The sequence below is a fragment of the Mustela lutreola genome, chromosome 2 (assembly GCF_030435805.1).
Source record: "Mustela lutreola isolate mMusLut2 chromosome 2, mMusLut2.pri, whole genome shotgun sequence".
NCBI lineage: Eukaryota > Metazoa > Chordata > Mammalia > Carnivora > Mustelidae > Mustela > Mustela lutreola.
In genome coordinates this window covers 68,065,839-68,083,774 of record NC_081291.1, presented here as the reverse complement: position 1 = coordinate 68,083,774, position 17,936 = coordinate 68,065,839, and the positions used below count along the sequence as shown (strand labels likewise).

Below are 17,936 nucleotides of genomic sequence, written 5' to 3'. Positions count from 1 at the left end.
AGAGAATAGAGACAGATCTTAACCAGAAACTAGCTCTATGAGGCTGCTTTTTCCAGGAGACCATTTCAATGCCATCACACAGTGCTATTCAAATATAACCTACCATCATTGTTGCTGTCATTATTATTAATTGAGACGTCCAAAAACAGGTTAAGAAGTCTTGCACTGGGTCTTGTCTGCCCTGATAATGGGAGTCTCCAAATAAAATGATTAGCTTTGATGCTGAGGAGGGAACAGTCAAGAGTTGTTGTGAGGACTGCAGTCCCACATTAACCATTGTTCAAAGCAGGGGCTGGTGGGGTTGTTGGTAGGACTCTGGGCAAAGTGTTGGGTTTCTCTGGCTTCCAGGCAGGTCCCTCAGGCAAGGTGGCCAGAGGTGACAACTAATGCCCCTTCACAGGTTGAATGATAGTGGTTGGTGCCTCCTGACACATTTGTCTTGACTTCTTGGCTATCATCTCCAAAACGTACACCCGGTGATTTTTCACTTTTAAGATACAAGAATGGAGTGGGCAACTCTCCATTCTTTGAGGACTCTCCCTATGCTTCTCCTAGGCTTCTGTCTGTCTCTTTAAGGCCTGCAGCCTCTTCACCAGATCTGGATTCCACATATGTGCAAGGGACAGCAGAACAATGTAGCCAAAACTTGGCCCAGGAGCAGGATATATCTGAGTTCGAGTCCCTTTTCCCACACTCACTGTAAAACCTAGCATAATTATCTTGCTAAATAAAAGATTAAATGAAAAAAAAAAAAAAAAACACAAAGAAAATGGTTCTAACATAGCAGAAGCCCAGTGCAGGTTAGCAGTTATTATTATCATTGACTTAACTGCCACACTCCATACCCTTCATATATCTTATTATTCACAACCCCACGCATCAGACATGGAAACCAACTTATTGAGACCCCTTTCTCCTTTATCCTTGTCACTTCCCCCTTCCCTCATCATTCTGCTTATCTTCTCACTTCCTTTCCTTGCTATTCTTTTTGGTGCCCTTCCTAAGTATGGCATTTTAAAATTTTAAATAGTCTTAATATCTTTCTACCAAATGGCTCCAGAAGAAGCCAAAGCCCACAGAATCAAAGTCTGAGCATTTTCTAAAATGAAGGGTGAGATCATACAGCTGACCTTCAACTCTTCTTTGTACTTAAGTTACGGTGTGCTTCCCTACCAAGGTTGGAACTGCCCATGATCCTGGGGGGCTTCACTTCCTCCAAAGATCCTTTTCTGGCCACACACTTGTTCAGTCCTTGCATTTGTTCATAGTCATTAGATTTCTATATTTTTCTTTATCACAGTTCATAAAATCTCTGTGTGTGTGTGTGTGTGTGTGTGTGTGTGTGTGTGTGTGATTTATTTAATCTCTGTCTCTCTCTCTCTCATCAGGTTCTCCATTCCAGGACAACAGACTAAATCTATTGATACTTTCTCTCTGCTCAATCATTATTTTCTAGCACAATGTCTGGTACAGAGGAGATGCTGGATAAAGATCCACTGATACTGTTGCCCCTGTCATTGTATGCTCTGGTTGTTGCTCTTGTGATTTTGGCTATCAGAATTTTGTATCTAATGAACAATTAGGAATTGTGTTTTGAGAAGGAAAGAGCTGTGGCCATTTGAGTTAGCCAATCTGGCCTGGTCAAATAAGAAGCTAAGGGCCACTAGGGTATTTGGAGCTCTCTGAGAGCTCCAGAAGAGAGCCAAATGTCCATTAAGAGCCTGGCACTTAGAACAGGAGCTTTCAGTTGATGTCCAGGATAGAGAGGGTAATAGGTTCTTCCCAAAGACATGAGCTAAGGCAAACATGCAGGACCAGATATATAATTCACAGGGTCCAGTTCAAAATGAAAATTCAGGGCCCCTTGTTCAAATATTATTAAGAATTATAAACAGAGCCATAAATACAGAGAGAACAAACTGGTGGTTGCCAGAGGGAAGGGAGGCGGGAAGATGGGCAGAAAGGGCAAAGGGGAATGAGAGGTACAGGCTTCCAGTTACTGAGCACATAAATCACAAGAATGAAAGGTACAGCACAGAGAATACAGTAAGCAGTATTGTAATAACATTGTATGGTGACAGATGGTAGCGACACTTGTGGAGAGCAGAGCATAATGAATAGAGATGTCGAATCACCATGTTGGACTCCTGAAACCAGTGTAACACTGTGTATCAACTAAACTACAATTGAAAAAAAATTAAAAATAAAGGAATTTCAAGATGGTGATGGAAGAGCATCAAACCAAGTACAGGGTCCTGGATGAGACTGCACAGGTTGCATACCCATGAAGCTGGGCTTGCAAAATTCACAGATAATCAGGAAAACCTGGAACATAATGTTGCAATTTTCTGTTAGACAATTGTGGGAGTCTTGTGTTTATGAAAAAATAAGATTTTTTAAATATCCAGATGTATTTCCTTTCCGTGCATACTCAACATAGGTTGTGTCTTCAAAACATAATAGATCCTTCTGTCCCTTTATTCAATGGGGCCATCTCTCTGTTTCCAAAGGTTCTATTAAGGCAGACTGGTCTGCCCCTCCATGAACAGCCCTGAATTCCTTGCTATGCAGAATCACCCTGTGGGGTGTTCAGCCATGCAGAGCTGGCCTCCATCTGAGGCCTCAGAGTTCGAAGGGCATGGGTTTTTGAGCCAAAATGGGTTCCAATCCACTATTTATAGTTCAACGACTTAAAGCAAATTACTTAGCTTCCCTAGAACCTCAGTTTTCTCGTCTATAAAATGTGAGTGATGCTACCCAGCCCAAGAGGTTGGCCTTGAGGATTAAATAAGGTTAAAAAAAAAAAGTCTAGAGGGCTGAGACAAAAAGCACACAACAAAATGAGGACACAGCCTCTTTGCATTTCGCCTCTGCTTTAGTCCAAGGCTGAATGGGGGAGCGTGGAGTGCCTTCAAGCAGGGGAACCCCAGCTCTCCCCGCTCTCAGTCACTGAACCCTATAAATAACTTAGCTAAGTCACCGTCTCCCTTGGAGTCGCTGTTCCTTAGGGTGCGGAATGACGGTGGTGTTGCAGGTGGTCCCTCCGGGCTGAATTCTTCCCGGGTTTTGTCTGCCTTCCACTACCCCTCCTGGGGCACCCCCTAGCTCGGGTAGGCGCGCGCGCGAAGCGGGGCTGCAGGACCCCTCAGCCGCGGCCCCCACCCCTCCCCCCACGCCCTGCCTCCCGGCGGCTGCCGCTCAGCCCCGCCCCGCCCCGCCCCGCCCCGCCCGGCCGCCCCGCCTCCCCCGCGGCCGGCTAGCGCTCCCGCCGGCTGCCAGTCCCGCCAGTGCGCTGGCCGGCGAGGGGCGGCGGGAGTGCGGGACGAGCGTGCGCACAGGCGGAGTCCAGGGAGGGCGCGTGGGCGGCTGGGAGAGGATGGGAATCCCTGGGACCCGCGGCTGAGTTAGCCCGAGCGGCGGGAAGGCCAGCCTCGCTGTTCCACCGGGAGCCCAACACCGTTCCCTCGCCGCCAGGATGATCCCCCCGAGCGGCGCCCGCGAGGACGGCGTGGACGGGCTGCCCAAGGAGGCGCCGAGCGCCGAGCAGCCGCCCTCTCCTGCATCCACGAGCAGCCAGGAATCCAAGGTACCGCGCACACTTGCCCCAAGAAAACATGAACTCACTCCTGCCCTCTCGGTCCGCCTTCGTTTCCCCGGAACCGGCGCCGACGCCGGCGGGAGACATACCCTTAGTACCCTCAGGGCTCCCTGGAGACTAGAATGTCGGGTAGGACTCGCTGTAACGCTGCTGGACCACGTCGTGTGGACCCAGCCTCCTGCCCACGCAGACCCGAGGCTGCGCTGGCTTCTCCCCGCAAGCACACGCTGGTTGGTGCGCCCTGACTGCAAGCTCAGAGACCGCTTTCCTGGGTGCTTGGTGGCTTGGTGGTTCTGTGCTTTCAGCCAGCTGGTGCCCAAAAGCACGTGGAGGTGTTCTGCTGCTTCTGAAGGATGAAGTATGATAGCGAGGGATTCGCCTTCAGAAAAGCTAGGGCACTTGTGGCCAGTAGAGGGGTGTTTGTGTCACAGGGGTCCCCGATACTCTGTTTAATTTAAGGGCTTACCCCTAACTTCTAACTTCAGAAAAGCTAAGCGAAAGGAAAAAGCCGCGTTCGTGGGAAAGTTGAGGTTCCTCTTGTGGAAGTTAATACTTGGAGAACTTACACTTGCTTTTTATGAGTTACACTAACACACATACACAAAGCCAGCCCCGCAGCACTGTGCCACCGTTCCACTTCCTCTGAAACTCTCGTGGGGGCCAGGCACATGTTTGGAAATCTTGGAAGAGGAGCAAGTAAAATGTGGACGTCAGCAGTGACATGTCAAATAGCATCTTAGCCTGGAGTGAAAATCCTAAGATGGAGTTTGTGGTTATATGGATTTCTTTAAGTGCAGGGTTCCTGGTTCTTTATACAGATCTTCTTGTGAATCCCCCAGGCATCTTTGGAATTCTGGGCGGTTCCTGTATAGGAGTGAAGGGAAGGGGTATGCCGGTTTGGAGGGCAGGGCAGATGGGACCAAAACAAGGCCCATCCCTCTCTCCCTTTAGGTACATCCCTAAAAGCCATTGACAAATCTGCAGGATCAAAATCACAGCCAGGTGGCTCTTGGTTTAAGTGCTGCTGGGCACTATACACATCTCAGCCTCTGGAAGTTAGCCACCAAAGAGAGCTTTGCATTATCTTTATCTTTTTTTCCCCCTGATAAATGTCTGATCTGGGGGCATGTGTGTGTCAACTTTTCTGAAACTCGGTTGGAAATAGGGGCACAAGACCCTCCTTCCAGCGTCACTGTGAAGAATAGGTAAAACGACCCATTGCAGTGCAAAGACTCAATCTGTGTTTATCCTTTTCCTTCCTGGGATCAAGGGGCTCCACCCCACTACAGATACCCATTCCAAAGCTGTTTCATAACCTGCACACACATACTTACCACCTCTCTTTTGACTGGAAGTTTCTGGGTGTCTCATGATTGTCTATCATTGACCATCAGCCACCCAAGGGGTATGGGTTAGGGGCCATTTCAAAGATGGTCTCATAGACTGTAAATGAATGCAGCAAAACTCAAGAGTGAAACCGGTACTAAACTTTTTGAATCAGGCCTGTTGCTCTGCAGTAGGTGTGTTCTGGAAGGGGCTTAGCATTTGCGTACACCACGGCATGGTTTAAACACACTATATGGGTTTGCTATTTATAGATATCCTGATGCAAATTCTTTGGCAGAGCAAAAACTACATATGTAATACCCATAATTATCCACTGATTTCTCTGACTAGGCTTTCAAATTTGTACATGCCAATTTTTCTCCAAGTGGGCTACACACCTGAAGGGCATGTATATGTTCTGAAATTTGTCATGGCTTTGGTGTTCTTTATCAGTGGGGATGGCTCAGGGGTGACAGGGGATGGGCCATGAACGCCAAGAAATTGAATGCAAAATAGTGTGCCCGAATGTGAATTTTTATGGTGTGGCACTGGTGATGTTCTCAAAGGGGTCCAACCCCCTCAAAAAAAGCTTAGCTGCTGGCATGGAGGAACACGTGGTAATGGAGCTGGAGGGCATGAAACAGGAGCAGAAGAAGGTTCTATTTATTCTTCACCAGGGGTGCCGTATCTGAATGTTCACTGCCATTTTTAGGGATTTTCTGCCCTGAAGATGAGAGCATAGAAAGGAAAGCATGAACAAGGTAATAGTAGTCGTTTCACCTCGCTCTGATCGACAGTCTGTTTATGAACCTTCCACATGGGTTAGGCCTCTCTGGGCATTAAACTTTCGCAAGAAAGATTTTTAAAATTACCTTCTAAAAGACTTTTCTTCTCTGATTATAAGGGTAGCAAAATATTCTTTGTAAAAATTTGAAAAGCCCAGATAAAAATAAAGGAAAAAGAAATAACCCATTGGCTCACAATCCAAGGCAACTACTGATAACATTTTGATCTATATCGTACATCTTTTTTTTAAGATCTATTTTTATATTTACACAGTTGAAAGAACTCTGGTCAGCATCTACTGAATGTGTACTCTATGTCAGGTACAATTTGATTCTTCACAATAACCCAATGAGGGAGATTGCCTGTTTCTTTGATTTTATGAATAAGGATGCAGAAGCTCAGAAAGGTTGGGCGACTTGCCCAAGATCATACAGCTAGTTGAGTGACACAACCAGGGCAGAGTGCTGGGCAGCAGAGCTACGGAGCCCAGCCCCCCACCACATCTATCCGTCATGCTGTGTACTCTTTCACTTGCTCCTCGTTCCCATCATATCCTAACCACATAGCTCCCATGCCACTCAAAGTCATTTACAGCAGTATTTTCGTCTTCTCTTAAGAAATCTTTGAAAACGAATTGAGCTGCATGTGAAATGATTAAAGACCAATTTTTGTCGAGCTCTCTGGTTTGGTTTTGCTACTCTTCCTCCAAAAACAGACTTATGGAGATAATTAAATGTAATGTCACAGAAATATCTGGAAAAGGAAACCAGAATAAACCCTTTAGAACAGAGAGTCCATTAGGAGTGAAAGAGGATGGTTCCGTGCCCTGAGCCCGTAGCATGTTTCTGGAAGTCCATTTCCTTTTCAGGTTCTTTGGAATGCAACATCATGGCTTAATGGAGTTGGAAACATGAGCCATCATCTGCTCGGAGTATTTTTTAAATCAGGGATAATTTTTGTTGTGTAAATTTATTTTAGTATGGAAAATTTCAACAGTCACGAAAGTAGAGGAAACAGTATAAAGAACTGTCGTGGAACTAATTACCTGCCTTCCCCAGTGACCAATTCTTGGGTGATCTTGTTGCATCTGTTATTTCTGTTACCACCACCATCCCTCCCCAGATACACTGGATCATTTGAAAGCAAATTCCAGGCATCAGTTCATTTCATCCAGAAATATTTCAGGTTGCCTCTCTAAAAGATAAGGGCTTTTTTAGTGAGCATGACTGCAGTTCCCTTATCACATGTACCAGGTGTTTTCATAAAGGGTTAGTGTGTTCTTTGGGGGTCCACAAACAGTCTTTGGAAGATGCATGCACAACCAGAATCCGCTTTCATAATTGTGCAGTTATGCACAGAGGTCCATCACCTGGGGAAAAGATAAACAGCTTGTAGGAGATCAGTCAAGTACCTAGAGCCCTCAAAGTTTGCTGAAATGTCTTCTCTTTTCTCTCTTGAGGAAATCAAAGCCAAGAGAGAGACAACGACTTGCCTAAAATCACCCAGATTATTAGTGTTGTTTAAGAACACTCTTTTGGGGTGCCTGGGTGGGTCAGTGGGTTAAAGCCTCTGCCTTCTGCTCAGGTCATGATCCCAGGGTCCTGGAATCGAGCCCCCATAGGCTATCTGCTCAGTGGGGAGCCTGCTTCCTCCTCTCTCTCTCTGCCTGCCTCTCTGCCTCCTTGTGATCTCTGTCTGTCAAATAAATAAATAAAATCTTAAAAAAAAAAAGAAGAAGAACACTCTCTTGGACCTTGGATACCCCAGGACAATACAATTTCCTCAGAGCATATGCCTGTGAACCGAAGTAGTAATGTGGTTTATGTGGTTTTCTTTTTCATAAAATTAGTTGAAGTGAAAGAATGTGAAAACCACTGATGAACCTCACCCCTCTATCTTTCCACTAACTGTTCCAGAAAGACCACAACCTCATTTGTTTTTTAAGTATAGAGACTGTTGAATACTAAGAAAAATGTCATGTTTCAGCATCCCTTATTTCAATGAATATCCCTTCTCCTACTGACTTACTGACAGCATAGAACTCTAACTAAGGTCTTATAGGAAGGTTTTGTGTGGATACCCTTTGACATCACTTATATGACCCAAGATGCTGTGGAGAGATTATAGGTTTCCAGGCCAAACAGAGAAGAATTGAGATCTTTTCTTATTATTTGCCCTATGACTCTGGGCCAGTTGTCTAGCCTCATTGAGTCTCAGATTCCTAATCTCTAGAATGGGGGTGCTAATACCCAGTTGACATGGGTTTTTTGTAAAGCCTATAACCTAGTATGTCGTAAGCATATATGGGCATATAACGTTATTTACTTTCCCTTCCTGCTTCACATTAGATGGCTTCTATTCCTAGTCAACCCCACATGTCATCACTGGAATCATTTCAGTAACCCAAACTGATGTTCCAGTAGTATAACTGGATTTGCCTCCTTTTGGACCTTACTTGTGCTGTTGAACATAAGTTTTCGCCTTAGCTGTTTTGCACTCCCAACGAAGATAAGCCATTGACTTACCAGCCTATGGCTTCAATTTTGGAAGAGGGATATAAGCCACCCCATAGCCCATAGGAGCCATGGACCAAGGAGTCCCCTCCTTCCTTCTAACCACAATATGTGAGGGAATAATTTGTAATTAGTCTCTCTTCTTCCCCTTCCTATTTACCATTCAGTCCAAAGGAATAGCTCTGGCAATAGTGACCAGCTGTTGACTTCCATGTTACCAAATAATCTTAAGCATTTCTCAGATGCAGCTGGTTTTACAATAGTAGCTATGTTTTTACTGAGTTATTGTCATAATTATAAAAATAACAAGTATTCACTGTAGAAAACTGGAAGACAAAAATATAAAGAAGAATTTCTTTATCACACAACAACCTGGAGATAAGGATGGTTACGTTTCTTGCTGTATTTCTTTCATTTACATTTCCTTTATGCATGCACACACACCCTTGAAACAAAATTGGAACAGCGTATATACATAAATGCATGTTGTACTTTTTCTTCCACTTGATGTTATGCAGTTTCCTTATACTCTTAGATAATCAATAACATGAATATTCAAAATGGTATAATATTCTACTTTGTTGTTACACCAGATCTATCCCAGAAGTCCCTTCTGACTGCATATTTAGATTCTTTCTTACTGTTTACATATTTTAAAATATTAAAATTTATGTCTTGCTACATAAACCTTTTATTATATTTCTGACTAGTTTCATGGGAAGTAGAATAGCTGGGTCCAGTTATAAATACTTCTAGGGTCCTTTATTCTCATTGACACAGTGCCCTGAAGAAATATTATACCATCGCTTTTTACTTCTTAGCAAAGTTTGACTGAAATATGACATCATACCAAAAAAGACACACATTTCAAGATTCCAGCTTAATGAATTTTACAGAATATAAACTTTTTATCTGTCTGCAGCCAATGTAAAATCAAGAAATAGGATGTTACCAGCACCCCAGAATCTCCCTCAGACCCATTTCTATTTCTTCCTTCCCAAAGATAAATAATATCCTGACTTCTAACAACATATATTAATCTCAGTTATTTGAACTTTTTGTAAATGGAGCATATACTGTATATTCTTTTATGCCTGGCTTCTTTCACTTAGTATGTTATGAAAGTCATCTATGCCATTGCAAGTAGCACTAGTTTTTCCTTTTTCATTGCTGTATAGCATTCCACTATATGAATAGTTCACTATTGATCTACTCTTCTGATGATGGACATCTGGATTGTTTCTTGGGTTTGGCGGCTATAAGTGGTACTGCTGTGATCATTTTTATGTATATCCTTTGTGGCACATCTTTTGGGTGTATACCTAGGAACAACATTGCTAGGTTGTGGGGCATATGTATAGATACTGTCAGCTTTCCAAAGCAGCTGTACCAATTCATACTCCCACTAATGGTTGTTATGCTGTGTTATGTTATGGTTGTTAAGCTTTTCTATGTTCTATTCATGAAATCTTTGCTTACCCCAAAGACATGAAGGTATTCTTCTATATTATTTCCTAGAAATGCTGTTTTGCCTTTCACACATAGATTTATAATCCATTTAGAATCACTGTTTTGGTATGGTGTGAGGTACAGGTCAAGATTCAGGATTGCACTGCTGCCTTTGCTCTTCTAATAACATATACCACTCAAGAGTGTTTGCTTCTGGGATGCCTGGGTGGCTCAGTCAGTTAAGTGTCTGCCTTCGGCTCAGGTCATGATCCCAATGTCCTGGGATGGAGTCCCAGGGAGTGCTTAGCAGGGAGTCTGCTTCTTCCTCTCCCTCTACCTGCTTCTGCCCCTGCTTGTGTTCATGCTTTCTCTTTCTCTCTCTATCTCTCTGACAAATAAATAAATAAAAATCTTTAAAACACACACACACACACACACACAAAGAAAGAAAGAATGTTTTCTTCTGCAGGTATCCCAGGGCATCACTAGCTGAGAATTTAATTTTATATTACTTTTTCGGTTTGGAGGTTCCCAAATTGTGTTTTATAAATTTGAGCCTTAAATCTATGTGAAGGCAGATCTGTAATTCTGATCTGTAAATATGTAGATCTGAATTCTCAGTAAATATGTATATATGTATGTATATATTCTGCTTTATGACTATGTTAAGATTTCTTTATCATGAACCTGCGTTGGTGAGAAATTTGTTTCTAGTTCATTCTTTCTTTCTTTTTCAAGTCTCTATTATATTTAGGCATCAAAATCCAACCACCCTAGTTTTTTTTTAAATTTGTGGTAAAATATACATAATTTATTATTTACCATTTTTACCATTTTTAATTGTACATTTCTGTGACATTAAATACATTCTCATTGTTATGCAACTATCACCATCATCCATCTCCAGAACTTTCGCATCTTCCCAAACTGAAACTCTGTCCCCATTAAAGAGTTATTCCCCATCTCCTTTTGCCTCCAACCCCTGACATCACCATTCTACTTTCTGATTCTCTAAATTTGACTTCTCTAGCTACCTCATCTCAGAAGAATTCCGTGATATTCATCCCTTTGTGATTGGCTTATTTCCCTTAATGTAAATCTTCAAAGTTCATTCATGTCTTGGTATGTGTCAGAATTCCCTTCCTTTTGAAAAGCTAAATAATATTCCATTATATAGATATATCACATTTTTGGAGCTAAGAAATTTTGCTATATTTTCAATAGGATAATATTTGATATCATTCATAATTTATTATTTTTTATTTTCTCACTCTCTGAACTTCTTTCCCAGTTACACTAATTCACTTACCATCAAGGGACATTTGGGTTGCTTCCATCTTTTGGCTATTATGAATAGTGCTGTTATGAACTTAGGTATGCAAATGTCGGTTCAATCCCTGCTTTTATTTCTCTCAGGTATATGGCATGAAATATGATTGCTATATTATATGGCAATTCTTTTTTAATTTTTTGAGGAATCATCATATTGCTTTCCCCACTGGCTACACCATTTTAGATACACATCAACAATAAACAAGGGTTCTAATTTCTTTACATCCTCTCCAACACTTCGTATTTTCTGTTTTTTTGTTTTGTTTTGGTTTTGGTTTTTTGTTTTTATTCAAATGGGTGTTCAGTGGTATGTTATCGTGGTTTTTATTTTGTATTTCCCAAATGATCAGTTGAGCATCATTTCATGTGCTTATTGGCCATTGGTATATCTTCTTTGGAGAGATGTCCGTTCAAGGCCTTTGCCCATTTTTTAACCAGATTGCTTGGGTTTTTTGGTTAAGTTGTAGTTTCATAGTCTTTTAAATCAGAACATTTGAAGGACAAAGATATATGGAATTTTTCTTATTGTTTTAATTACATTTATTTACACAAGGATTATTTTTATGTTTTAAAAATATTTATCTTTTTTCTTTTGCATATTATCTGATTGTATTATCTGTCCTTGTCCATTTTAATAGAACATTCATCCATTTCCTATTGATTTTTTAAAAACTTCTTTATAAATATTAAAACCATGGTCTTTCATATATGTTGTTAACCTTTGATCTTTCATATCATAACCATGATCTTTCATATATGTTGTTAACCCACACTGAAACTTGCTTTTTTGATTTTATGACATTTTCAGTATGAAGATTTCTTTTGTCATGTTGTTAGGTGTCTCAGATTTATTTAGCTATGGCTTCTTTTTTCCATTTATATTTAGAAAGGTCTTTGCCACCCTGGAAGCAGATAAATAATAGATCTTTAATAAATACTTGTTACTTTTATCACCTTAATCCATCTGGCTTTTTTGGTGTTGTGGTATGGGAGAACTCTAATTTTTCTTCCCAATGATTACTGAGTATTTCTAAAACCATTTATTGAATAATTCATTCTTTTTTCACTGACTTGAAATGTTACACTTATTATGTAATAAATGCTAATATGTACTAGGTTCTCCTTTAGAGTCATCTGTTATATTCTAATGATTTTGCATGTATTACTCTACAGTACTTTGGCATGATTACTATAACCTTTTAATCATTGTAGCTTTTTAATAGATAATTGGTAATACAAGTACCTTCTTGGGAGTTTTATTTATTTAGCTGCACACATTTCTCTTTTTCTACCAAGTTATAAAAATGATATTTTGGAACTCCTTGCATGAAACTTTTAAGATCATCTCAGTGAAATCTTTACTAGTAATGGGGTATCTTATCCAGGAACATAGTATGTATCGTTAGGTATTGACATGCCTTTTATGACCCTCATAAACACTTGAGAGTTTTCCTCAAATCCTTTCTGCCCGATTCTATGTTAGCTATTGTCTGGGTGTTTTATACTCTGGGTTGCACTTATAAACCATCTCTTTTATATTTTCTGATTGCTGAGAGCTGATATACAGGACATTTGTTTAATATTAATTTTATAACCTAAGATCTTTCATATTCCATTTCTTATTCATCAATAAAGAAATACAGTCTTGCTTAGTAGCTCAAAGCATGGGCTCTGGAGTCAAAAATAGCTGTGTTCACATCCACAGTACCACTCTGGGACGCCACTTAATACGCTTCCCTGTCCTTGGTTTTCCTGAGCTTCACTGTTCTTTCTGTAAAGTGAACATAATAATGCCCTTCTGTAACACTGTCATTAGGATTACATTAATTAGTGGATGCTAAGTGCTTAACACAGTGCCTGGCACATAATAAGTAAATGTGAGCTATCATTACCAGATTATCATAATATCTGCAATAATAATTTCACCTCTCTAAATATAATTCTCATTTTGGGAGGTAGTAGATTAGGGTACGTTTGGAACAGGGGCTTGCTTACTGCACTCCCAAAATACGGTAAATGTTAGTGGAGGTATTGAGCTAACGACTGGCTTACTTTAAATGCCACACTGTTTTGCCGTAAGTGTATGCCTTCTGTAAGTGTGCATTGTACAGTGTTGGATGCTAAGGAGTGGCCTTAGCGCTCTTGTTTATCAACCCATTGTGGAAGCCACTGCAAATTTATACACTCAGCCTGAGAAACACAAGGTGGTGCCTTGCAAAGGAGGTCCTTAAGACCTCCTTCTCTACAAATTCCAGACTTCCCACTCATGTTCACAATTAAGCTGAGACAGTCTTTCTTGTGTTAAGATGGGTAATGTTCTTAGCTTACTGAAAATTTCCATCAGGAATGGATGTGGAATGGTTTCAAATGACTTTGGCAAGTATCAAGGTAATCGTGTGATTTCTTTTCTTTTTTATTTATTTTTTGTCCTTTGGCCTCTTTATGTGATGGATTATATTTATAGATAGCCTAATATTAAACCCTTCTTACATTCCTGGAAAAGGTCCTACTTGGCCATGAGGATTTTCTTTTAATAAACTGCTAGGATTTGATTGCCAATACTTTATTATATTTTACATGTATATACATAAGGGAGATTATTCTGTAATAGTTACTTTGTGTTCTTGGTCAGATTTTATTTTTAAGGATATTCCAAGTTTTAAAAAAACAATTTGGAAAGATTTCTATAGAAGCTTTCATTTGTTTTGTTTTTGTTTTTTCCATGGAGCAATTTGTAGAACCCAGATCCCCTCTTTTAATGTTTGGTGTGGGGGAACCTCCAATAATATCTAGACCTAACACCTATTTCAAAATACATTTTGAGAACATTTCCTTGATTTTATTATTCTATTCTTTTTTTAACAAATTGGCATGATTCAGATTTGTTAATTTGTATTTTTCCATAAAATTATTCATTTCCTTTAAATCTTACTAAAATTTATAATAACATGGGTTATTATAAAACAGCTCCAGACCTTCCTTCAGTCTCTTCCCATTCTCACTTTCTCTAGTGGGGTCCCATGTGTGCACACCCCGTTTTGTAGTTCTCTGTATTTGTATAGCATTAGTCCCTTACATTTGGGAATCAGAAGAGTTAAACACCAGTGCTCTCCCCCTTAAATCTCTCACTCCATTGATTCCCTTCCTACTGCTGGAACAATTCCTCTCTGGTCCTTTGAGCTATCACTTTCTCCTCCAGTGGCCACTCAAATGTTGGTCTTCTCCAGCCTCCTCGTGTCAGGCCTCAGCTCTTCTCACTCTCCATAATCTCTCTACATCTCTACTGGGACATGTTACCTATTTTAATTTCACCCACCAGCCTATAACTTCTGAATCTGAATCCAACACAACTCTGAGCTCTAGACTGATCTATCCAGCTGCTTTTTGGACCACCTGACTTGAGATCATCCATGCCTTTTAAATTCAGCCTATTCTCAACCAAACCCATCATGCTTGCTCAACTCAAGTGCCAATCCAGGTCTTCATGTGTTCTCATCCATTGGTGAGCAAAATCCCTCAAGTCAACTAAGCCAGAAAACCAGAAGTTATCCTTGATGACCCCCAGGGGGCCAGAGCAGAGAGGTAGCTTGGCAGCAGGTGGACGAGGGACAAAATGTCTGTCAGCCCCCAGAGGGTGCTTCACTGATCTGAAAATGCAACTTGCCCATGATGCCTTTTGGTAATAGCCTCATAGCTGATGTTCCAGTTTGCATGTTTTCCTCACGTCTGACAGCAGCTGTGACCACAGCATAGACGACTGAGTTCAGACACAAAAGAAGGGGGCAAGAGGAGGGATCCAGAACACCCTGGGCTCCCAGGAATGCCACCATTTTTGCCCTCAAAACCAACATGAGGGAAAGTAGCAAAAAGAGATACTAGAAATCCATGTGCCCCTGGAAGGGCCTCCCCTCCATCTCCAACACTCTCGGTTTTATCAGAACAGGGCAACATGGAGAACTTGGAAAAGAATCCCAGCAACCCCTTTCCCCAGTAATGTTGGTCACCAAAAGAAGCACAAGATGGCGGAACCCTGTCCTCTCACAGCGCACCCTCCACACAAGTCTGCACATCTGCTAATCCAGCCTGTCTACCACCCTCCCCAGGGTCAGCATTCCCATTTCTACCCTCTGCAGCTCACTCTTCAGCAAAATCTCAGGCAGTGGCTCTTGTCTTCTTCCCTGGGCCTGATAGTTGGGGAGGCACCTTCAGTACTGCTTCCAGACTCTGTCTCTCCTCCTCTGAAACTCACAGTTTTAAAACCCATGTGCTCAGGCTCCTCCTCCCACCACCAGCATCCCCAGTCAGCTGCCAACCCCAGTGGGTCTCTCTGTTCCCCACCATGACAGAGCCATGCCTTCTCTCGCTCATTCCAACATCACTCCTACTCTGATTGTTGGTGACATTCATACACTGCAGATGACTCTGCTAAATACCCTGGCTTCTGTAGCCCTTAAGCTTTTCTCCTCCTAAGGTCTTGTCTTCCATTTTCTTGCACATCACCACCCACTTCCATGATCCTTCCCAGGACTTTGTCTGAGTAGTGGTTGTATCATCTCTAGAATCTCCCTTGCAAGCTTCCCATTCTGGGACCACCATCTGGCATCTTTCCATCTGATTCTTTCTGACACCTCTACTCCAAGAATATTTCAACTGCACCCGAATATAAAATCCATTAACTGGGGAGCATACCACCTTTCCTTGTCCCCCCACCCACATTAGGTTCTCAAATTCCTTTTTGTCATGATTGTATTTCCTCCCTTGCAAACACCTCAAACTCCCTTGCCCTTCTGTGCCTTTTTTCAGAATCACCTAGAGAAACTTTAGCTCTGCCTAAAGGCAGTTTCCCATCTACTCCATACCCACACTTCTGGAGAAAGTAGAGAAGACAGATAATAAACAAGGTGAAAACATGTATATATTTCAGGCAGTGATAAAGCCACTTAGAGGAGAACAGTGTGGAAGCAGGGAGCATAAGGAGCTATTTTACTTCTATGATCAAGGAAGGATTCTATGAAAAAGTGACTTGAATCAGAGACTGGAATGGAGTGAGGGTATGAACTGTCATTTCAAGTTCGAAGATAAGAAGGGAGTCGGGGGAATATCTGGGCAAAGCCCCAAAGTGGAAATAAGTTTGCATTGCTGAGGAGCAACAAGAAGTATTCAGTGCTTGTTGAGTCCAGAAAGTGAGACTCACCTCTGAAGAGTACAAGCACTAGAACTATGCCATCCAGCCATTAACCATGTGTGTCTACTTAAGTTTATATTTATATTAAAATTTAAAGTTTAGTTTCTTGGTTATACTAGCCACATTTCAAGTACTTATAATCATCTGTGGCTAGTGGTTACTACATTAAACACCATAGACCATTATTCTCATTGTAGAACATTCTTAGACAGCACCAGCTAAACCCTATGGACTTTCCATGGCGGTGCTAAGGAATCTGGATTTTGCTCTAAGTCTGAGAGGCCACCACTTAAGAAAGTCCAGGAGGAAATGGATCTGGACAGTACATGGTTTACATTTTACCAAGATTTCTATGGCTACTCCCTATAGTAGAACTACAGCATATCAATAATTGATGTAAGGAGGCCAGTTAGAAAGCTGTGGTGGTCCAGATTAGGGAGAACAGTGTGTTAGACCAGGTATTAGTTAGTGAAATAGTTAAGGAGTGATGAGTTTCAGGATATATTTTGAGAGTAGAATCCATGAGATTTGCTATGAATACAGCACAAGGTATGAGGGAGAAAGAAGAACCAGTGGTGCTTCCTAAAAAGTGAGAAGAGAGGAGCACAACATTTTATGATCCGCGAAGCCCTGTGCAAACATGACTGGGTAGTAGTCACAGTAAACTTCAAAAATATGGGGCATGAATTTAATCTTGTGGATGACCTTTCAAAGATGGAGGCAATATGATTGGCTTGACTGATTCTGCATACAAGGATGTTGATGGGGTCAGATTAACATCTTAGAAGCAGGGCAGAGGGAATCAGATTTGAAGAGTGAAGATGAGAGGTGCCATTAATGTTGCCTCAGTAAAGTGAAAGATGGATTGGCATGGAGAGAACCTAAACCAGGGAGATGGGCAATCTAGGCCTGAGAAAATGCAGAGGAGAAATAGGAAAAGAGGAAAGAGCAAGAATGGGAGGACTTTCAAAGTCAAGGGAAAGTGCCTGGTTGCTCCAGAGAGAGCTGTCCTCACAGACTTGCACGGGGTTGGAGGCTGGGTTCACCCAGGAGGACCCTTACACAGTCAGAGACTCAACAGTCAGAACAAATAGCCAGAATAATTGAGTAGCAGTTCCACAATCAGAGCCAGAAACATGGAGATGGGGAGCATCCCAAAGTGTGGGATTAGCAGGGAAGAGAGCATAGAGCTGATGCTAACAGTGAAGAAAATCAGACGCAGGATGGAATGAGGTTCAGAGTCATTGAGAATCAAGATTGTGAACCTCACTGCTTCACTGAAGCTCCACTCTGGTGCCTGGGCCATGGAGGGTATCAGACAACCATCAGTTGTGAAGTTGGGTGTTAGTCACCGTGATCTACATTCATATTTCATCATATGACAAGACGATCACCACAGTATACAATGGAATATGACTCAGCCATCAGAAAGGATGAATACCCACCATTTGCATCGACGTGGATGGAACTGGAGGAGATTATGCTGAGTGAAACAAGTCAAGCAGAAAAAGACAATTATCATATGGTTTCATTCATATGCAGAATATAAGGAACAGCATGGAGGACCACAGGGGAAGGGAGGGAAAACTGAAGGGGGGGGGGGGGAATTAGAGGAGGAGAGGAAACATGAGAGACTGTCGACTCCGGGAAACAATCTGAGGGTTTCAGAGGGGAGGGGAGGGAGTTGGGTGAGCCCGGTGATGGGTATTGAGGAGGTTACGTGTTGTAATGAGCACTGGGTACTATC

The 17,936-nt window shown here is 41.8% G+C and overlaps 1 protein-coding gene across 1 annotated transcript in view; it reads left to right on the top strand.

Moving 5' to 3' along the window:
- Nucleotides 1-3,271: 3,271 nt before the first annotated feature.
- STAC (SH3 and cysteine rich domain) overlaps nt 3,272-17,936 on the top strand; it is a 143,912-nt gene continuing 129,247 nt past the window's right edge. The window contains exon 1 of the mRNA XM_059162150.1: nt 3,272-3,586. Coding sequence (XP_059018133.1) covers nt 3,476-3,586 — 111 coding nt within the window. The 5' untranslated portion in view covers nt 3,272-3,475. The remainder of the gene's footprint in view (nt 3,587-17,936) is intronic.